At 45.4% G+C, this 22,805-nt stretch overlaps 1 protein-coding gene across 3 annotated transcripts; it reads left to right on the forward strand.

Moving 5' to 3' along the window:
* Nucleotides 1-15,387: 15,387 nt before the first annotated feature.
* On the forward strand, nucleotides 15,388-22,599 carry LOC140585590 (uncharacterized). 3 transcript variants are annotated; one of them, XM_072708070.1, is made up of 10 exons: nucleotides 15,388-15,627; nucleotides 16,575-16,662; nucleotides 16,911-17,051; nucleotides 17,255-17,424; nucleotides 17,641-17,774; nucleotides 17,882-17,975; nucleotides 18,721-19,053; nucleotides 19,202-19,376; nucleotides 19,462-19,586; nucleotides 19,776-22,599. In XM_072708070.1, the coding sequence occupies exons 2-10, from the start codon at nucleotides 16,578-16,580 to the stop codon at nucleotides 20,100-20,102; spliced, it is 1,584 nt and encodes a 527-aa protein (XP_072564171.1). In that variant the 5' UTR covers nucleotides 15,388-15,627; nucleotides 16,575-16,577; the 3' UTR covers nucleotides 20,103-22,599. The 3 variants fall into 3 exon arrangements, with proteins under 3 accessions (XP_072564171.1, XP_072564170.1, XP_072564169.1); XM_072708069.1 differs by lacking the exon at nucleotides 15,388-15,627 and adding an exon at nucleotides 15,638-16,069 and having other exon boundaries at nucleotides 17,885-17,975; XM_072708068.1 differs by lacking the exon at nucleotides 15,388-15,627 and adding an exon at nucleotides 15,639-16,069.
* Nucleotides 22,600-22,805: the final 206 nt, after the last annotated feature.

A 22,805-nucleotide genomic window follows, 5' to 3' on the forward strand; every position in this document is an offset into this window, starting at 1 on the left:
CTTCTCACAGTACTAACCATTGCTAAGAAAACAATCCTTCTGAACTGGAAGTCAAAAGAGAATTTAAACATAAATCTGTTCAAAAATCTACTCTGGGATCATGTTTCCATGGAGAGGATGTCTGCTTGTAAGAAAAATCAATTGATCGATTTTGAAGACAGTTGGACTCCAATAATGAATTTTTTAACGTAATGTCGTCAGGGGTGGTGGGGCCTTGCCGTCACCGTCCCGGGTTGGGGGCTGGGGGTGGGGGGGCTGGGTTGTTGGGGTCCTCTGGTGTTTCTCTTGGCTGAGGGCGCGTGGTCAGTGTCTCTGGGTGGCCGCTGGCCTGGCCTGGTGGGGGCGGTGCGGGGGGTGGGGGGGTTCTGCCCCCGCGGGGTGGGTGGCGCGCTGGGGGGGGATCGGGGGGTGGGGCCTCTGGGTTCCGCCTGGGCCGCTGCGCTGGGGTGCGTGGGTTTGGGGGCGTGGGCTCTATCTGCTGGGGCCGCTGCTCCGGCTCCCGGGCGGGTGGTCGCCCGCATGCTGGGGGGCCTGGTCTGCCCGGGCCCGTTGCCTGGTGGGGACGGGTCGTTGTCTGCCGTTGGCGATTCTGGCGCGGGGCCCTCGGGCGCTGTGGGGTGGTTTGGGGGGGGCGGTGGGGGGAGCCTCTGCCTCGCCTGGGGGGGGGCCTGGGGTGGCCGGGGGGCGGGGGTCACCCCGCCTGGCTGGTCCGGCTCCCCGTTTGCCGGGGGGGTCTGGGGTTGTCCCGTCCTTGGCCGCTAGCTGGGGTCTCATCGGGCGTGGTGGGGTGGGTCTCTCCCGGTCTGCGCCTGGGGGGGGGGGGGCGTTCCCTGCTGCTGGGCTGCCTGTGCCGCCCCTGAACACCTCGGTTGGCCGTCCCTGCCGGCTGTGCGGGGTCAGGGATGGGGACTGATCGGGGCCAGTCGGGGATCTGGCCCCGGTGCCGGGGGGGGCCCACTCCTGGCACGCCCTTATTGCTCCCCTGGGTCCAACACCACATTTCACACAACACTAGGGCCTTGAGGGGCGGTGGGGAGGTGCGCCGAGACACTGCCCCTCAATTTTTACTTACATGTTAGACACCACATGACACTAGGGCTGAGGAGGTGGGTTGAGGCAGGTGGGGCTCTGCCGTCTACCTGCGGTGGGGTGCCCATGCCTCAACTGCTCGCCCACTTTTTGCACCTTAGTCATATACGCAGTCCATATTACATTAGGGCCTTGGGGGTGCGGGGAGGGGGATGGGGGACTCTGCCATCTGCCAGTGGTGGGGCCCTCATACCCGAACTGCACCCACTAATTTTAATGCATAGTAGACATAAACACACAACTCTCTCACACATGTACATGCACACTTCACACCAACATGGGTCAGGGAGGGGATGGGGGCTGAGGGGCCCCCCCTAACTCTCTGTCTCTGGCCCTGTGCTGGTGGGGTGGCCCGCCGGGGGGAAGACCCATCATGGGGGGGTTCGGGTGGCCCTGGCGGGTACGGGCGGCCTCCTCTCTTGGGCCGCGGGCCGGGTGGTGCTTGGCTCTGCTGCGCCGTGGTGGGGCCCTGGCGGGCGGTCCGGGGAATCTTGGGACGCTCTGGGCCCTGCTAGGCGGATTGGGGGGTTCGGTCTGGGCTGGGCGGGGTGTCTGCCGCTCCCCGGTCGCCGCGGGTCCGCTCCCGGGTGGGGGGGGGGCTCTTTGTATGGGCCCCCCTTGGATCATCCTGCAGTGTTGGGGGGGAGGCGTGCCGGGTCGCTGCGGTGGGCGGCGGCCCGTCCTCCCGGGGGACGGGCTGGGGGGGCTGGGGCTCCCCCGGTGTGTGGGGGGCCGTCCGCCGGGGGGTGGGGGGGGTGGTCCCGGTGGGTGGGGCCCTTCGGCCCTGGACCCGCCTGCCCCGGTGGGGTGGTTGCGGGTGGGGCTGGGGGGCTCGCCGCCCGTCCTCCCTCTGCGGGCCTCCCTGTGCGGGGGTTGGCGCCCCCTTAGTCCCTCGCGGGCTCCCTCTCGGGTTGGGCGGGTGGTTGTCTCTGGGATGCGTGGCTGTGGGCCCTTGTGCCGGGGGGGCAGTAGGGTGGCTTCGGTTGCCTGGTTCTCCTGCCTTCGCCTTGGGCCTGGGGGGGGGGGTGCTGCCGCCTCCCCTGACGGCATTAAATGCCAGCACATCCAATGACAAATCAGGTCACACCTACACTTGCACATGCATACAAGACTGGTTGAGCGATCAATATCATTATTATTATTACTTTTTAGGGTATGTTATAGATTTAGGAATTGAAATATACATATATAACGGTACGATTACGTGTGTGTATGCTACATATATATAATACCGATTTGTATTAATTATTATTAGTATCACTGATGTTGTTATAATTCTTGTTGTTTGATGAGTGTTATGTTTCTTATGGTTGTTTGTATTCTGTATTCCCCTATACTTCATCTTTTTTCCATCCCGCCTACATTATTAGTGTTATTATTTCTGTATACCTTTTTTTTTTTTTTTTTTTTTTTTTTTTCTTTTCTCTCTCCCCCTCTCCCCATGGTGATTGATGTCTGTTATTGTTACGCTGTTGTTTTTGTACCCCCCCTGTTTTTCTCCTTTTCCACGGTACTGGTGAGTTCGGAGCGGCCACAATCTTTACTCTTGAATGTAATGTAAAATAAAGTTGTCCTCCGAAGAGGGGGGGTGGTGGTGGGCAATAAAAAAAAAAAAATAAAATAAAAAATAAAAAAATAAAAAAAAAAAATAAAAAAAAAAATAAAAAAAATTATGTCCATTGTAGTGGACATTGTATTTTTGCATTTATTTTTTCACTGATGTTAGGAAACGTATTTATTCCTGTTGTGCACTAAAGAGGACATGCTGTGAAATTAAAAATAAAAATAAATTAGAAAAAATCTAAATTGTAAGATGTCTTATTTCCTCCAAAGACACATAACCTACAATTGAAGGACACTTTTTTCCTTGGGTCTCAGGAGGATATAAAAGTAATTATAATAAGGGTGGGACTGAATCGAGCGTGTCTAGATCTCTGCCTGGGGGGTCGCCGGCCGGGATCGCGAGCAGTTCCGACGTGTGGTGGGTGCGGCACCGGGCTGCATCAGCGCCTGCTCCCCCGGCCTGAGCTGCCCTGTATAATAACCTAATAACGGAAAATAACAGCGGGCTAAAGGCTGCAGAGAGATCAAATTAACATCGCATCACTGTTGAAATACATGGCGCAGACATCGGGGGAATATGGAATCAAATGTTCGGTAGCGATGTTTCTGCATCACAGAGATGTTTGCCGATGGATTTTGAAGCATCGCGGAGACATAGTACCAATGCATGTGCATGTGCACTCTGGTTAGTTATATTATTTTAGTGTTGCAGCTATGACAACGCCAGACAATACAACTGTCTAATTGTATCTATTACCGTACCTATAATATCAGCCATTCATTTCGCCACGGTGAGGTCGGATGGCGTTCCATCAGAAACAGGAAATTAGGGGAACATGCTGTCTTCATCTTTCCTATTGATGCACTGGAGCAGCTAAGTGCCATCCCTGGGGTTCAGGAGTTGGCTGTGGAGATGGGCTATCAGTATTAAGATAGGATATGTTAAGGTTAAGATCAAGTTCTGTAGCATAAGGTAACATAGGATAAGTTAAGATTATATAGGATAAGTGTTGGATTATGTGTTCTCATCTCATATGTTTGTATTATTTCTGATTATTAAGTTTTTTCCACGATGTTGACAAAAAGGGTCTACTTTTTCTTTTCTGCGCATGTATAATGTGTGACACGATGTATGCTGCGTGTGGAGTGATTTCTTCTCTCTTTCTGTAAGTTTTTCATGACAGCAGACGTGTGTAGACGTGTGTCAAAATGTATGCTTTAAAACGAAAATGTAAATACTGAAAAGACGTAAAATAAAACACCAGTTTACAATATTAATCAGTTTATTGATTTACACAAATGAATGAAGAGAACATTTGGTTCATACATATGGAGGCAGAAAGCTCAACAGGTTATGGGCCCAGGAGAAGTGCAGGAGCATGGCAGAGGCTGGTTTTTGATGGCGACGAACAGAAGTACGAACTATGGGAAGTAAAATTTTTAGGCCACATGAGAATGCTTGGCCTAAAGGAAACAATACTATCCGCTGACGACAATGTCGACCGAGAGAAGAATGAAGAATGCTACGCAGAGCTAATTCAGTTCCTCGACGACAAAAGCCTGTCGTTAGTGATGAGAGAAGCAACCGACGATGGAAGGAAAGCATTAAAAATCCTAAGAAATCACTACGCCAGCCAGGGTAAGCCGAGAATCATTGCCTTATATACAGAGCTAACTTCTCTGAAGAAGGAACCAGAAGAAAGCGTTACAGACTATATTATCCGAGCCGAAAGAGCGATAACGTCTCTCAGAAATGCTAAAGAAATGTTAAGTGATGGACTGATAATAGCTATGATTTTGAAGGGCTTGCCAGAATCATACAAACCCTTTGCCATCCACATCACACAAAGCAGCGAAGAATTGACGTTCGTACAATTCAAGAGTCGACTACGAAGTTACGAGGAGACAGAAAAGTTTGATCCCAAGACAAAATCGGACAACGTGATGAAAGCAGAAGCATCGACCGTGACATGCTATGGTTGTGGTAATCGAGGTCACATAGCCAGAGAGTGCCGCCAGAAAGCATCATCGAAGTGGTGTAACTACCATCGAAGCTCAACGCACAGCGACGAAACGTGCAGGAGAAAAGGCAACAGACAAAGAGATGATGCCAAACAGACAGCCGAAAAGAAAGATGACAACGAGCAAACTTTCGTTTTTAAAGTAAGCCAACGTTTACTTCCCGAAAGCATTAAAGGAAGAGGACTAATGGTGGACTGCGGAGCAACATCTCACATCATTACAGAGAAAGCAAGATTCACGCGGTTCGATGAATCTTTCAACCCTGCATTGCATTACATGGAATTGGCGGATGGAACGAGAATGAATAACGTAGCCTTAAAGCGCGGAGAAGCAGAGGTGTTCTTACAAGACGGGGAAGGAAAAACGGTCAAGACCATTTTAAGGAGAGCCCTCTTCATACCGTCATATCCACAGAGCATCATCTCCGTTCAAGCTGCCACCGAAGATGGAGCAAGAGTGATCTTCCAAAAGGGCCAAAACGAACTCATAGGTGAAGACGGTACTGTGTTTCCAATCAAAGAGCACGAGAGACTATTCTACTTGAAAACGGTAAATGAACCAGATCAATGTGATTATGAATTTGCAAATGATATGTGTGCCAGAGATAAAGTAAACTTAGCATGTGATGTTAAGACATGGCATAAAATCATGGGGCACTGTAACTTTGATGACTTGTTGAAATTACCTAAACTAGTCGAGGGTATGCAGATAAATGATAAAACTAAAGTAAATTGTAACATATGCATAAAAGGGAAGTTCACAAACTGTAGGAGTAGAAAAGCAGATGCAAAAGCTAATGCCCCCCTCGAACTGGTGCACACTGACTTGGCGGGTCCCATTGAACCAACTGCTTCAGAAGGGTACAAATATGCCATATCATTCACAGATGATTATTCAGGTGCCATATCAGTGTACTTTCTCAAAAATAAGAGTGACTCAACATTAGCCACTGAAAAGTTTTTTGCAGACAGTGCACCCTATGGCAAGGTAAAATGTATAAGGTCTGATAATGGCACAGAATACACTAGTAATGCGTTCCAATCCCTTTTGAGAAGAAAAGGGGTTAGACATGAGACATCATGCCCGTACTCTCCGCATCAAAATGGCACAGCAGAGAGGCAGTGGAGGACCATTTTTGAGATGGCAAGATGCCTACTGTTAGAGAAAGAGTTACCAAAGGTGTTATGGCCATATGCTGTTCAAACGACTGCCCATATTAGAAATCGTTGCTATAATGAAAGAACGCAAAACACACCTTACTTCATGCTCACCGGAAAGAGGCCAGACCTCTCAAAAATGTGGATATTTGGCTCAGACTGTTACGCATACAGGCATGACCAGAAGAAATTAGATCCTAGGTGTGATAAAGGAGTTTTTGTGGGGTACAGTAAAAATAGCCCTGCATATTTGGTCTATAACCGTCAGACAAGAAAAGTGACCAAGCACAGATTGGTAAAATTCACTAAGAAAGAACGTAGTGAACAAACAACACAAACAGATGAGGATGATCTAGAAATAGTTGCCGGTAGAGACAACAGTGCTGGTGGGGAGAAGGTTGACGAGTCACATGGTGAGGGCAGTACAGATCATGAGATCAAAGATGATCAAGAGGATAATGAGGTGATGAGGGAGGAAGTCTCAGATGAGAATGGAAACAAAACAGATGCAGAAATCATCCCAAACCAAAAACAACGGTTATCACAGAGAGAAAAGAGACCCCCAAAATATTTAGAGGATTACGTATCAGATCACAACAAGAGTGATGTAACATATGTGAACATTGATTATTGTTACAGGGCAGTATTTGGTGTTCCCCAGGCGTATAGAGAGGCTTTGATGTCACCTGATGCACCTGAGTGGAAGCGTGCAATGCGGGAAGAGATGGATTCACTCAAAGAAAATGACACTTTCAAATTAACTACATTACCTGAGAATAGGAAGATCGTTGGAGGAAAATGGGTCTACACCATTAAAGAAAATGGTGGGATGGGAAAGCTCTTAAAAGCAAGATATGTGGCAAAGGGCTATAGCCAGACTGAAGGTATAGATTATCATGAGACTTTTGCACCTACAGCAGATCTGACGTCAGTGCGAGCATTAATGCAAATAGCTGTCCAGAATGACCTTATAGTTCATCAAATGGATGTCAAGACGGCATACTTACATGCACCTATAGATGAAGACATTTACTTGGAGCAACCTGAGGGTTTCGAATCAACTTCTGTGACAGGGGAAAAGTTGGTGTATAAACTGAAAAATCCCTGTACGGTTTGAAACAATCTGGTTGGAACTGGTATGAGCTACTAAATGATCACCTTGGACAAAATGGTTTTGAGAGAAATTTGTCAGATCACTGTATATATAGGAAGCAAGCCGGAGAAGACATTATCATAGTCATCATTTGGGTAGATGACCTAATCATTGCAGCAAGCAGTAACAAAGGACTTAACAGATTCAAAAATAGCATGAAAAATAAATTCAATATGAAAGATCTAGGGAGGATTTCACATTTCTTAGGTATTGGATTTGAACAAACAAATGGAAAAATCAAAATGAGCCAAAAGGGATATGTGATGAAAATGCTAGAACGTTTTGGAATGTCAGACTGCAAGCCTAGGACTACTCCATGCGAGCTAAAGGTAGAGAGTGGTGAGAATGATCAAGATAGCAGCATGGAGGTCCAAAATCCCAGAGAATATCGAGAGATAGTGGGCAGTCTTATCTATGCCATGACATGTACCAGGCCAGATATTAGTTGGATAGTAAGCAAACTATCACAAACCCTATCAAGTCCAAAAGCACGGGATTTTGTGACTGCCAAACACGTGCTAAGGTATCTAAAGGGCACAAGTGATTACGAGTTGTGTTTTCAGAAAACAAATTGTGATCTGAGTCTAATAGCTTTCAGTGACTCTGATTGGGCATCATCCCTCAATGACAGACGTAGTACTTCAGGATATTGTTTTAGCCTGACAGAACAAGGTCCGGTAATTTCCTGGAAGTCAAAGAAGCAACCAGTCGTTGCATTGTCCACATGTGAGGCCGAATATATAGGTCTAGCAAATGCTACCCAAGAAAGCATATATCTAAGTCAGTTGCTGAGTGGTATGGATAACAAGGTGTACACCTGTACTAAAATGTATGGTGACAATCAGGGAGCAATTGTACTAACAAAAAATCCTGTGAACAGAAAGCGATCAAAGCACATTGACGTTAAATACCATTTCATTCGCGATGCAGTAAATGAAAGAAAAATAAGTATTGAGTATTGTTCATCAGAAGAGATGGTTGCTGACATGTTGACCAAACCTGTATCAAAAGTAAGAATGTTGAAGTTCAAATGTTTTCTTTTTGGAAGTGAATAGAGATGTATAATACCACTAACAGGTGTTTTCATATGATGAGAACAAGTGGGGGTGTTGGATTATGTGTTCTCATCTCATATGTTTGTATTATTTCTGATTATTAAGTTTTTTCCACGATGTTGACAAAAAGGGTCTATTTTTTCTTTTCTGCGCATGTATAATGTGTGACACGATGTATGCTGCGTGTGGAGTGATTTCTTCTCTCTTTCTGTAAGTTTTTCATGACAGCAGACGTGTGTAGACGTGTGTCAAAATGTATGCTTTAAAACGAAAATGTAAATACTGAAAAGACGTAAAATAAAACACCAGTTTACAATATTAATCAGTTTATTGATTTACACAAATGAATGAAGAGAACATTTGGTTCATACATATGGAGGCAGAAAGCTCAACAATAAGGTTAAGATAGGTCAAGTTAAGATTGTATAACATAAAATAGCATATAAGTTAAGACTAAGACAGGATAACTTACCATAAGGTTAAGATAAGATTATATGATATAAGATACCATAGTATAAGAATGATAGGATTGTATCATGTATTTATAGGATTCCTATAAATGTTTGTATGAATGCTTACCATCTTTTTCAATCAGATTTATAAATGAGTTCCCCGATTAATCTGTTTACATGAAAACATCTTAATTGCATTAAGGCATGTAAACGTAGCCACCTAACAAAGATAAAGATAATGTTTATTGTCATTGTCACTTGGACAACGAAACTGAAAATGCAATTCAAGTCAATGTGAGGTATAAAAAGAGTAATAAAATATTACAAAATATACAAATTGCATTGAATACTGCATTGACTATACCGACTGCACTGAATAACCATACTGCACTGATTAAATATAAGAAATGAACTGTTATGTTTTGCATTTAACGCCATGATTGCTAGGGGTGTGGTCCTGGTCAAGACAATCTCCTGAACTCCAAACTGAATGTCAGAATGGGAAAGAAAGGTGATTTAAGCAATTTTGAGCGTGGCATGGTTGTTGGTGCCAGACGGGCCGGTCTGAGTATTTCACAATCTGCTCAGTTACTGGGATTTTCACGCACAACCATTTCTAGGGTTTACAAAGAATGGTGTGCAAAGGGAAAAACATCCAGTATGCGGCAGTCCTGTGGGCGAAAATGCCTTGTTGAAAAAAAAAAGGGAAAAAAAAAAAAAGAAAATGCCTTGTTGATGCTAGAGGTCAGAGGAGAATGGGACGACTGATTCAAGCTGATAGAAGAGCAACTTTGACTGAAATAACCACTCGTTACAACTGAGGTATGCAGCAAAGCATTTGTGAAGCCACAACACGCACAACCTTGAGGCGGATGGGCTACAACAGCAGAAGACCCCACCGGGTACCATTCATCTCCACTACAAATAGGAAAAGAGGCTACAATTTGTCCATCCCTTTATGACCACCATGTACCCATCCTCTGATGGCTACTTCCAGCAGGATAATGCACCATGTCACAAAGCTCGAATCATTTCAAATTGGTTTCTTGAACATGACAATGAGTTCACTGTACTTAAATGGCCCCCACAGTCACCAGATCTCAACCCAATAGAGCATCTTTGGGATGTGGTGGAACGGGAGCTTCGTGCCCTGGATGTGCATCCCACAAATCTCCATCAACTGCAAGATGCTATCCTATCAATATGGGCCAACATTTCTAAAGAATGCTTTCAGCACCTTGTTGAATCAATGCCACGTAGAATTAAGGCAGTTCTGAAGGCGAAAGGGGGTCAAACACCGTATTAGTATGGTGTTCCTAATAATCCTTTAGGTGAGTGTATATATATATAATATTTATATTATAATATTATATTATTTAAGCTAATTTCCTAGATCCTTAAATTTGCAAGCAATCATTTGAAGAGAGAATGAACCTTTACTGTGTGAGAAAGAGAAGTGCTCCTCCCTGCTTAATCAACTTAAAACACATAAAACATTCTCCTTCACCTTTCCCCTTATACTACAAGCCTTCCATTTCAGTTTAGCTGATTCTTAGCACAGCTGACTAGTAAATTTCTAGTCAGGCGAAAGGGGGTCAAACATCGTATTAGTATGGTGTTCCTAATTATCCTTTAGGTGAGTATATATGCATGATAACGTCATGTGTGCAAAATGTTTGTGCATATACAAGGAGGAAGCTTTTTTAGACATTTTAATGAATGGTCATTAGCGTCGATAGCTAGTTGATCACTTGTGTTGAGCCAAAAAACTTGCAGGCTCCATTTTTAGGGCCTATTCATTTTTATACTTTTAAAGGTCTTGCTGAGTGTAGAGCTGAAATTGTGCTTGTCTCAGAGGCTTGAGAGTACAGCAAGGGAAGACGAAGTGTCTCCGGGACGACCACAGGCAACCTGGCACTGCCCGGGCAGATGAAAGAAGAAGGGCACAGAGCCAGGTTGGGCACCACAGCGCTATCCAGCCCATGGTTGACGATGGTCACATTCCACCAGAACCTCCCAACACTAACTCCCCGGGGAACTTCCAAGCAGCAGAGCAGATCCCAACAGCCGAGGATTAAAGGAAAGGAGAGATTCTGGCAGGAAGAAGATCTTGTGGCCAAAGTTTGGAGAACAGATGTGTTACAAATGAAATATCACATTAAGCCTGGGTTATTTCACCATTTTCATTACAGGGAAATTTGTGAAACTCATATTTGAAATAAAAGTATGTGCTACAGCTTAATCATTTTTTCATACATTATTTTGTATTTTCAAAATGTCTTTATTGTAAACGGCACAGCATGTGCCGCTGTGAGCACTATCCCCCGTACAGGAACTATGAATAAGAAGCCTTTAACCTGGGCAGAAAATACATTGTTTTTTTTCCCCCTTGTCGTGTCCGGCAGTTTAGCAAGCAGGATGTTAGTCTGGGTGCTTTATTGTGCCAACACTTTTATTTTGCAAAGTGGAGCTTCGGATTTAAGCTCCTCTTGTTACTTGAGGTATACTCTTTATTAATCATTTTTATGTCATTGCGCCACAAAGCCGGAGCTGACAGGGGCGGTTATTGGGAAAGAGATAGAGAGAGAAAGTGAGAAAGGAGAGAAAGGGGTAAGAGACAGAGGAAGTAGAAAAATAAATAAATACATAATAAAAATAAAATAAGGAGGGGGGTCAGAGAGAGAGAGAGAGACAGGGAAAGAGAAATAATACATAACAAACAGTAGAACAAAAAGGAAAGAGTGATAAAAGGACAGCTTCTGCATCTTGCTGCTTTACACCGTATCATCACACCAGCTGCTGTATCTGAAAGATAAGATCCAGGGACACACACAAACAGTATACACACAAAGAAACCAGTGGTACCGCCACGACATGGGACCGTGCCTGTGCCAGTATCCGCTCCTGGAACCAAACACGTCAATACCAACGAAAGAAAATAAATATATACAGTAGGCACAAGCAGACCACCAGGAACACCGTCCAAACATTGTCGTACCCGCATCCGCATCCGAGAGGAGGGAGTGGAAGCCACACACCAACCCCCACACACACTCTCACACACACACACACACACACACCCAGACAAGGGGAAAGAGGGATAAAATAGGGGAAGAGAGCCCCAGGCGCTCGTGTGTGTGCGTGTGCGTGCATGTCTATGTGTGTGTGCGTTCTAAGTGTATGTGTGTGCGTGTGCATATGTACGTGCATGTGTGTGTGTACGCATATGTGTATGTGTGTATGTTTGTGTGTTGTGAGTGTATGTATGAGTGTGCAGGTTAACATGGAATGATTTCCAGTGTGTGTGCGAGGCCACAACAACGCCGCCCCGGGGCCCCCAGACGGCCGGGAGAGCCCCGACGGGTCACGGACCCAGCCGCCCCACAGTGGCCAGGTACCCGGGCCCCCGCCACCGGAAGGCTGCGCGCCCACCCAAGGAAGGCAGGGAAGGAGGCACCGGGCGCCCCCCACCGGCAAGCACGAGGCAGGAACCCCACGGCCACAGGCGGTAGCGCGCCGGCCCCCCCCGGGGGCCGGCCACGCAGGCACGGATAGAACCCGGAGCCCGGAGCACCCGCACACCCCGTGGGGGCCCCGCCAGCCCCGGGGAGACCCGCCCCCCCCCAAGAACCCCCACCCGGGGGACCAGGGAGACGCCCCGAGAGCCACCAAGCACACCCGCCCCTGGCTACCCCGACCCCCCCTCCCCCACCCAGATCCCAACCCTCCCTCCCCAGCCCCCGTACCCTCCCTCCCCCAAGTCCCCTCACTGCCGCCCCCACACCGCCCCATCATCCACGTGCTCCCCGTACCAGGACAAACATGCAGACACACCGATCCATGCATGCACTCATACACACACTCAGACACACACTCCCAGTCACACCTGCTCGTCTTTGAAGTCCGGCAGCAGATGCCCTGGACTTGCCCAGTGGACGGCCCAGAGGATGTTCCCCACCCCCCCAGATCGCAGGCGAGCGGGCACCCCGCCGGAGACCGGCAGCGCCCCACAGATGCGTCCGCCCCACCCCCGAGCCCACCCGCCGGCGCCCGCCACACCCAGGACTCCTCACCCCGCCCCCCCCCCAACCGCCCCCCACCCACCTTGATCATTGATGGTGTACATGTGTGTGAACTAAGGTGTCGTTGAGATATGGGGGAGCATATGGGGAAAAGACACCCATCGCCCCCCCCAAGCCCTAAGTGTCTATAGTGGAGTTAAAATAGAGGGGAAGGGAGCTGTGCAGTCCAGCTGCGGGCTGCAGAAGCAGCCGACCCAGGACCTGCACAGCTCCCCCCGCCCTCCAAGGCCCTATGTGGATGAGTGGTGTGACGTGGATGTATGTCTAAAATGCAGTTAAGATAATGAGGGGGGGATGAGTGGCTAATCGCCCCCCCTTCCCTCTGTGTGGTGCGGTGTGATGTCTAGATGTGGCGTCTAATGTGTAAGATGGGGGGTGAATAGCTGATCACCCCCCATTACCTATGTGTGGTGTAGGTGGATGCGGGCCGGCAGGGGGGGCGCGCGGCGACAGCCCACAGTGCCGCAGGGCAGCGGGCGCCAGGCAAGGCACGCCCGGACGCGCGGCGCCAACACCCAGGGGGACACCCCCGCCCCCCGCCGCAGCGCCCCCCCTCCCCAACCCAAGGAGGTGTCTGGGGCCTCATCTGCGCCGGCATCGCCGACGAGCCATTCATACCCAGATACCCACATTCACCAAACACTCGCACCCCACCACACCCGCACCACCCCAACCCCGACGTGCTCCCCCGTCCCAGGCCATACATGCAGACAAACAGAGCATGCATACTCACCGGATACACACATACAAACACGCACGCCCAACACGCACACCCTCACCAGATACACACACAGACACGCACGCCCACACACCAGATACACACATAGACACGCACGCCCACACGCACACACTCATCTCGAGGCCCAACAGCAGATGCCCTGGAATTGTCCAGTGGACGGCTCCAGAGGCTGTTCCCCCACCCCCCAGGTCGCAGGCTAGCGGCCCCCCGCCGAAGGCCGGCAGCCCCCCGCGGACGCCGCCGCCCCGCACCCGGGCCCGCCAGCCAACACCCGCCGCCCCCGCCATCCCCCAACTCCCCCGGTCCGCCCACCACCCCCCTTGGTCAGTGGGAATGGGTGTGTGTGTGGAGCTAGGGTGCAGTTAAAATGTGGAGGGGACACAAGTGGGGGATGGATACCCCAGCCAGAGCTGCGGTCCTCCCCCCCCAGCCCCCACAGGCCCTCAATGTCTAAAGTGGAGTTAAAATAGAGGGGAAGGGAGCCGCGCTGTCCAGCTGTGGGCTGCTTTGGCAGCCGACCCAGGAATGCACAGCTCCCCCCACCCTCCAATGCCCTATGTGAAAGAGTGGTGTGACATGAATGTATGTCTAAAGTGCAATTAAAATAATACAGAGGGGGGTGAGTGGCTAGTCACCCTCCCCTTCCCTCTGTGTGATGCAGTGTGGTGTTGTGGGTGTGGTGTCTAAAGTGGAATTAAAAGAGATGGGGGGGTGACTAGCTGATCACCCCCCAGTACCTATATGGAGTGTGGTGTAGGTGGGTGTGGGCTGTAGGGGGCTGTGGGGGAATAGGTGGTAATGCAGCAGGGCAGCGGGCATCCAGCACGACGCGCCCGGATGCGCGGCGCCAACGCCCACGGGGGTGCTACCCCCCCCGCCGCAGCACCCCCGCCCCAACCCGAGGGGGGTATCTGGAGCCTCATCTGCGAAGGCCTCGCTGACGAGCCGCTCTCACACAAACACCTACACTCACCAGACAGACTGACCTGGGACCTATACCCTCCATACCCTGCCCCGGTGCCCTCCCCCCAGAGGCCAGCATGCCCAGAGGCTCCCAGAGCGACACCCCAGTCAGTCCCACATGGGAAGGGGCGCCCAGGGGGAGACCGGCCCCCCCGGCACGGACGAGGCCCCCACCCCACTAGCGGGCCCCCCGGAGCCCCGAGCCCCACCCCGCACCCACGAGGCCCTAGCCACCCGGCCAGGGCCGGCGCCCCCCGCCCAGGCCGCCAGGCCCCCCCCGCGCCCACCGGGTAGACGCCCCCAGCCCCCCCCACCCCGCCAGCCCAGGGGCGACCCACAACCCCCAGCCCAGGAACCGCAGGCCCCCAGCCCCATGGAGCCACCGGCACCCACACCCCCCAGAGCCCCCCCACCATCCAAGGGACACAAGGAACAGCAAAGCCATGACCCCACACACCCACTAAGTGATGGAGTCAATTATTGGGGACCAGAGAGAGTTGAAATTGGCTAATTGATTCTTGGAGGAAGCAGACATTCGCTCCATACTAATGTGGTCCAACAAGAGACCTTTGTATTGATTAATACTCAAATTGTTTTTTGATTTCCAATTCACAAGAATAGTTTTCTTGGCAATGCACAGGGCGGTGAGAACCATTTGTGTTGCACTACCCTCCAGATCCATATTGCTTACATCGCCTAGCAAGCATAATCTCGGGGAGGCCGGAATATTATACCCTAAATACGTAGATAAGTCTTCGCATACCCTCTGCCAAAATAGGTGAACAGCTGTGCATTCCCACATGGCGTGCATATAATTGTCTGGTGCATTATTTGTGCAGTAAGGGCAGGTGTCGGATTCTATGAGGCCCATCTTGAACATCCTTTGTCCTGTGTAGTGTGTTCTATGGAGAGTCTTATATTGTATGAGTTGCAGATTGGGTTTTTTGGTCATTCTAAAAGTATTTAAACATATTTGTGTCCAGATGCTCTGGTCTATACTAATCGATAAATCAATTTCCCATTTTGAGGTTGGGAGAGATATTGAGTCGTTTAAATCTGACAATGATCTGTATATTTTTGACATTGTTTTAGGCGCATGGATTCTCAGTACACAGCAAAATTGGTAGTGTTGATTTGAGTTAATTTTCCTGGTGTTACCTATTTAGAATTAACAAGTGTTGATTTGTGAGTTATTTTAACAATTTCAGTGATAAGAAAGCTCTGTAGCTGGGGTTAATTCAGTGGGTCAATTCCCAACACTCATTTGGAGTTCATTTCTACATCCGGTTTTTTCGCGCTCTTGGGAAAGAAGAGCCCGCCAGAAGTTTGGTGTCGAGATCTATTAAGTTGAGGTAAGAAACACAAAGGACTATTTAATTAATTAATTAATTAATTAATTTTTCAAATTATGAAATATGTTAAATTATTAATAAGAATGTTATTTACCGAAAGCGTGTAACATTTTGCCATGTGGAATGCGTACTGTTTGGTAAATGCCAGGATTCGTTAGCCTATAGTAAAACTGACCGTCTTTCAATAGTTAATATTTTAACCTACAGCGAAAATATTTAACTGATTAACCATGAATACCATATGAAAAAATTCTAGCTTGTATTGTTTGCCTATTACATGAAAAGAGGGAGGGGTGTTCTCGTAGAAAAAAAAAATAGACGTTAGAGTTTGAATTACTGGTAGTTGTTGGCAGCTAGTTGTAAGGTGCTCTTGAGGTAAAATGCTAGCCCATTCACGTAGCCTAAAGGGACATTCTTGTCACGATCATATTCTGTTAAAATGGTAAGAATTGCATGTGAATACTTTAAGGAGCACTGAATTCACACAAAACGCTAAACGTTTACGTTAATAATCGTAAGTAGCAAGGGAAATGTGAAATTCTTTAGCTTGACACAGACTAGCATGTCAAATGAAAAATAAGCTAACAGTATACAGCCTACATAGACAGATATGTTCATGTGTCAGAATGCACTTATCTACAAAGCGTACAACAGAAGGTTGTAAATAGATTATCATGCTGACATGATAGCCAACTTAAGGTGGATCATTTTCCACGAAGTACCGTGTAACCGTGATACCATGTTAACAGTACACTATTAGACTAGGTTAAACGCATTGTATGCTATATTTATTAAATATTTGTGACGAGGAATCACCATTGTCGTTTTTTTGTGGATGAAGATCTCAAATAAGGGGAGAAAGACCATTGTGTTCACAAAGTTCAGCAGTTCAAATGTTGTTCTTGAACATATAGCACTTAACCATCCCCTTCTATTTTCTTCACCAGGACATGTTGCTAAAAGTGAAGTACCTCAGTGTAAAGAAATATATCAAATTGCATGAAGGCTTCACTTATTTAGAATTTATCAGTGAAGGTAAGATATCCTTAGAGGTTGAGCATAATATGTTGTCCATGTATCAGCTCCAGTAATTGTTGCTGCAGAGTCATTTAATATATTCTACTTTCTTTAAAGATGGGGAAGTGCAGAGTTACTGAGCCACTATGCATTATTATTATACTGCTCTTAATAAATACCTGCCTGAAATATATAAATAAAAAAAAGATTGTTGTTCAGTTACTCTGTTTGAGGTGACTTTATGGTTATATTCTATCTCTCTACAGCCAAAAGCAAGTTCGGACTTCCTGATGATGCTCAATTGGACATTTTTGATGAAACTGACACAGCAGTTGATGAAGACATTTTTCTTGAGTTAGTGGAGGCCCATCCAGACCTATGTCTCACAGTATGTGAAAGGATTCTAGGTAAGGAAGATACATTTGTTACAAAAATGTACATTGTCAGTGTATAGCCCAGTTAATGCAGATCCAAGTTTTTGCTACTTGATACCAATGATATTGACCTTTATTTATGCAATGGACAGAGTTGGGTCATATTTGTGTAAAATGTTTGAACATGAATGTGGCCAAAACAGTAATGAAAGTTAACAAAATGATCTTTTGTAAAGATTTTTCTCCCTTAGCTCATTCAACACCATCTTCCTCGGATACAGTATCATCCCTCACGGATACTATATCACTTTCATCAAATGACAATGACCTAAGGGAACAGGACATTCCTGCAGGCTGCAGTAGATCCAGCAAAGAAGGCAGTTCTGCGTCTGAGGCTGCAAAAGAGGTAGAGTTGGGAGTAGAAAATATTTTGTGTAGTTTTGAGTTGACACCATATAAAATTGTCATTTTTCCCTGCAATTTTTATGTGCAAGGCATGGTATGTGGTATGTGTATATGTGGTATGTATTGGTATGTATTGGTGTATTGGTATGTGTTTTCTCTTTACATAATAGAGAGAATCGAAAACTTGAAAACTTTTTTTCCCCTTTCATATGAGCAGGTTGAAAATGCCCTGAAAAGGAAGCCTGGCGGAGAGGATATTCTGGAAGAATACAAGGCAGAAAAATCACTGAGACACCGCACCCGGAGACAGCTAGTTAACATATTGGCTAGTGATATGACTGAGAGACATGGGTAAGAATAATAGTATAAGAAATGTAATGAAGGGCCAATTTCTGTATTCTTGTAACGTATAGTGTAATGTAAAACTGATTCAACATTGACGGCTGTCTTCTCTATAGCAGGATTCCCTCCCGTCAGCAAAGGGAGAAGTACGCCCTTGGAATTATTACTCTCTTTCCTGCATTGAAGGATCCCTTTTCTCCAAAGGGCTATGTAAGTGTTTCAGCTAATTGTAAGGTTCAAGTTCATAAGTAAGATTTTCTATTTGATGGGGACTACTAATATATTGTAATTAAACTGCATTTTAAGTTGTGATGTATTTTAAGTCAATGTTGTTCAAGATGAGAAATAGCAATCGATAATGCATCTGCATCTAACATCTGCATGTGCTGTAAGAACATATTTTCTGTTTTATTTATTATCTGAGTCTGAATGATGTTTTATTTTTAAAAAATGACCGGATTCCCTCTGTTACATCCATCACACTTGTCTCGGTCACGTGATACGTTGCTCGGTCACGTGATACGTAAAGCTATCAAAATGAGTAAAAAATGAGTAAAGACCGGTCCGTGAAAATATTTTCTGGCATTAAACCGGTCCATGGCCCAAAAAAGGTTGGGGACCACTGCCTTAAATAATCAAATGTTTTGAGCTTTGAAAAAAAAAATTTATTGTCCGGCTGCCTGATCGGTTCCGCGCATGCGCGCTACGAAAGCCGCCATGTTGCTGCTCGATTCTGCGCATGCACAGACCTGTAACCCAACCTTAACCTACTACACGCATGCGCGGAACCAATCGGGCAGCCGGTCCAGCGCACAGTTCCGCTGCACTGCGGGCTAGTAAATTAAACGAAGCCTCGATGCAAAAAAAATAAATCGAAGCTTTTTACTAATTGAATTACTCGATTAATCATTTCAGCCCTAATTTGGTGTTTATTTTCTTTGCCTAAATATAACAGGAGCATTTCTACGATGGGGTGAGGGGCACTGGTTATTTAGCCTGGCGCCTCAAGACCATGTCCAGGTCTACAACCAAACGTCCAGTCAAGGAAATCTCAGTGCCTCAAGAACAAGGGCCAAAGCGCCGGAGATCACCAACCACACTGCCTCAACAACTTGACGGAGATGCCTGCAAGGAAGCCATTTCATTTCTGGTTCACTCTCCTGATGAAGCAAGTGTATTTCAGAAGATGAAAATGACGTTCCAACACCGCCAGGACCTGTTGCATGACCCACAAAGAACTGCAGATGTTTTCAAAACATTTCCACGCTTTTTGGATGTCAAAGGACTCGTAAGTTATATATTTGTGACTTAAATGTTGTTCTCACTTAGAAGGTAGCAGTAAAATATGAGATCATTGGACATTCCGGTCTCCTGGTATATTCTATATTGGTCAAAATCAATGCTGAACCCTGGCTTTGCTTGTGTATGATCAACAGGTCAATCAAGACTTCATCCTGCTGTTTGGTGCTGAAACAGCCTCCAAGTTGCTTGAGAAGTGGGACACATCAATCAAGCCAAAGGTTATCAAAGAGGCAAAACATCTGACTCAGTCAGCTGACCTCTGCCGTCTGCTAAAGGCTGCAGAGAAACTCACGGGGAATGATGAAAATGGTAAGAGCATGCTTGTTTGATGTAACTAATATTGATTTATAATTTTTCATAATGTAATTCATCTTATAAATTCCACCCTAAACAGACTGGGACAGTGACATGGCTTCCCTGCTGCTGCTTCTTCATCTTTTGCCACCCACAGCTGGACGAAAGAGGAGAGCCAAAATAAGTCCAAGTGATGCAACAGATAAAATGGTGCACTTTCACAAGGTAAACGTTGCCTTGTTTTTTAAATCCTTAAAGACACTCTTTTAGCACTTGTTTTTTCTCTCCATGTGAAATCTTTTTGACTTACTACTAACTTACAACTATGTACTAAGGCCCATGATGTCAAACTAAATGTGTGGTTTATACCCAGCATTACTGAAAAGTATATATTTTTATTTCATTGGTTTTTAGTCATGCTGCAGCATTGATGACCACCTGAAAGAAGGAGATGGTAAACAACCATATATTCTCGCTGTTGGCCGAACCCAGAGCAGGATCGACACCTTCTACATCGCAGTGGACAAACAACTCATCCCCTGCCAAGCCACCAGCTCCTTGAGTGCTTTTGACGAACTTTTCAAAACCCACTACGTGCTCAACTTATCTTACGATGAATCACTGGTACATCTCTACAGTTTTGTGCAGACTACCATATTCAACATTGATGCTACCTCAACAGATGAGTCACCACGTGTTCGTGAGTTACGTGCAAAAATTTTGAATGAGAACAATGTATAAATGTTTTATCTGTCAAGCTCTGCATGTCAACAGTCAGGCTTTGATCAGTCATTTGCGACTAGGCCACAGTTTTTATCCAAGCACCAAATTTAAGTTAGGTTGTTCTCAAGAAAGTTGTGGGCGTCAGTTCACTACATATGCTGGTTTAAAAAAACATTTAAATAGTGTTCATGCTGAAGATTGTTGTCAAAGTGGTGATGCAGAAACCTCAGAGTCAGTTCAGGATGATTTTAACAGTTTACAGGATAAAGATATAGAGGTTGATGAAACAAATGTCATACAGGCTGGGTGTTCTGAAAACAATGGATCAGGTCAAAGAATAGAAGAAAAAACTAAAGCCATTTGTACTACAATTGTTGGTAAACTCAGTGGTAGTGATTTGGCGAATAGTTTTGTGTCATCACTTGTTTATGATTTGGAAGAATTTGCTGATGGACTGCACTGTCAGTTTAAGCATAAAGTGCTGTCCGTTGTGCCAGTAGATAATCCTATTAGATCTACTTTGGAAAAATGTCTTGAGACTTTTGACAACCCAGTTGAGAGCTTTGATACTGAAGCTAAAAGAAAGACATATTTTAGTGAAAAATGGGGAATTGTGGAGCCAGTAGAAAAGACTTTAGGAATGCGTTATGATACAAGGTTAAATAAAAAGACAGGCACTTATGACCAGGTACCAGTGAAAGATACTTTTGTGTACATTCCAATTTTGGAAACAATCAAATTTATATGTCGCAATTCTTATATTTGCGAGCTGCTTGCTAAACCATGTGTACCAAAAGCAGATAGATATGAAGACTTCTGTGATGGAAGTTATTTCAAGTCTCATCCATTGTTTTCAAAACATCAAACCTCTTTGCAAATTCAACTTTATTACGACGACTTTGAGACTGCAAATCCACTAGGTTCCAAACGTGGTGTTCACAAAATTGGTGCAATCTACTTTGTCCTCAGAAATCTGCCTCCAAAGTTAAATACTGCATTGATGAACATCCATTTGGTTGCATTGTTTCATGCAGAAGATGTGAAAAAATATGGCTTTGATCCTATTTTACAGCCTCTGATTGATGACATAAAACTATTGGAATGTCATGGCATTGATTTACCTTTCTCATCTGAAAAGGTCCATGGCACAATATGTCAGATAACTGGGGACAATTTGGGGATGCATGCAATTTTGGGTTTTATAGAGTCTTTCAGTGGACGTTACTTTTGTCGCTTATGTTTAATTGCAAAAGATGATTCTCAGAGTGTGTATACTGAGGATGATCCAAAGATAATCTTACGAGGGAAAGAGCTTTTTGAAATGCACTGCAGTGAGTTGCAATCTGATCCTCAAAAGCTGCATGTTTATGGTTTAAAAAAGAATTCAACACTGAACAGTCTACAATTCTTTCATGTTAGCCAAAATTTTTCGTTGGACATCATGCATGACATTCTCGAAGGGGTGGCACAGTATGAGTTAAATTTGCTGTTGGAATATCTGTCAGAATTTTTTTTGCCAAAACCTGCTCTTTTGTCACGGATTTATGCTTTTGACTATGGCTACATAGAGCGCAAAAATCGCCCAACAAGGGTGAACTTGGACAGTAGTGGCAATAGTATAGGCCTCAACTCCATTCAGACTCTCTGTCTTATAAGAAACATTCCTTTAATTTTTGGTGACATTGTGCCAGAAGGAAATCAGAACTGGACCTTACTTTTGCTTTTACTGCAAATCATTAACATCATATTCTCTCCGTCTGTTACATTTGGCATGACTGTGCATCTAAAGCATTTAATAATGGAACACCATGACTTGTTCAAACAGTTGTATCCAGGTAGGAACATGATTCCTAAACATCACTTTATGTTGCACTACCCAGCCTGCATCAGAAAAATTGGGCCATTACTACATGTATGGAGTATGAGAGGTGAGGCTAAACATAGAGTATTTAAAGACACCCTTAAAAACTTTAAGAACATCACTGTGTCACTTGCCAAAAAACACCAAACGTCAATCGCATACAAGTGGGAGACATGTCTTTTAAACCATGTTGAATATGGACCCTTGAAATTATTTAATGTTGACAATGAAGAAAATAGTACAATGATAACCCAATGTTCATCTTTTGTTCCAGAAGACACCTTCACTGCTAATTGGGTCAATATTAATGGGACTGAATACAGAGCAGGATTGGTCATTTGCTGTGGGTCTAAACATGAGATGCCTTTATTTTCTCGGATAAAAACAATAGTTTTGGTTAATAGTGTCACCTTCTTCATAGTTAACAAACTTGTGGTTGAAAACTTCAGTGAACATTACCATGCTTATAGAGTGTTTGAAACTGATGAAAAAAATATTGTTAAACCTGACTCTATTGAGATATACAAGCCTTTTGACCTACAAAATGCTTATGGTGGTGGCGATGGACTGTACATTGTGCCATTATTTTCTTTGTAAATGTACAAATGTTCCATGGTGCTTGGAAAATAACCTATATTAAAATGGCAAGATGTATATCTTTGTTTCTTTCCTTCATCGGGTAGGATGATCTAAAACATGCACTCAATATAACACATTAGTCATAATTACAGATCAATGTGTTGTAGTATAAGACCCTACATTCCAGATTAGAGCACTGCTGTGTCATAAAAAAAAAAAATGTTAAACTGTAAATGTTAGAGTAACACTCAAAAATGAAATATAATACACAATCCAGTGTG

The sequence above is a fragment of the Paramormyrops kingsleyae genome, unplaced genomic scaffold (assembly GCF_048594095.1).
Source record: "Paramormyrops kingsleyae isolate MSU_618 unplaced genomic scaffold, PKINGS_0.4 ups33, whole genome shotgun sequence".
Lineage (NCBI taxonomy): Eukaryota > Metazoa > Chordata > Actinopteri > Osteoglossiformes > Mormyridae > Paramormyrops > Paramormyrops kingsleyae.

Excerpts from the sequence above, each read along its gene's own strand:
- LOC140585590 (XM_072708068.1), top strand. Across the intron at positions 17,425-17,640 it reads CGTCTGAGGCTGCAAAAGAG|GTTGAAAATGCCCTGAAAAG; the intron begins GTAGAGTTGGGA and ends TCATATGAGCAG. Across the intron at positions 17,976-18,720 it reads CCTTTTCTCCAAAGGGCTAT|GAGCATTTCTACGATGGGGT; the intron begins GTAAGTGTTTCA and ends TAAATATAACAG.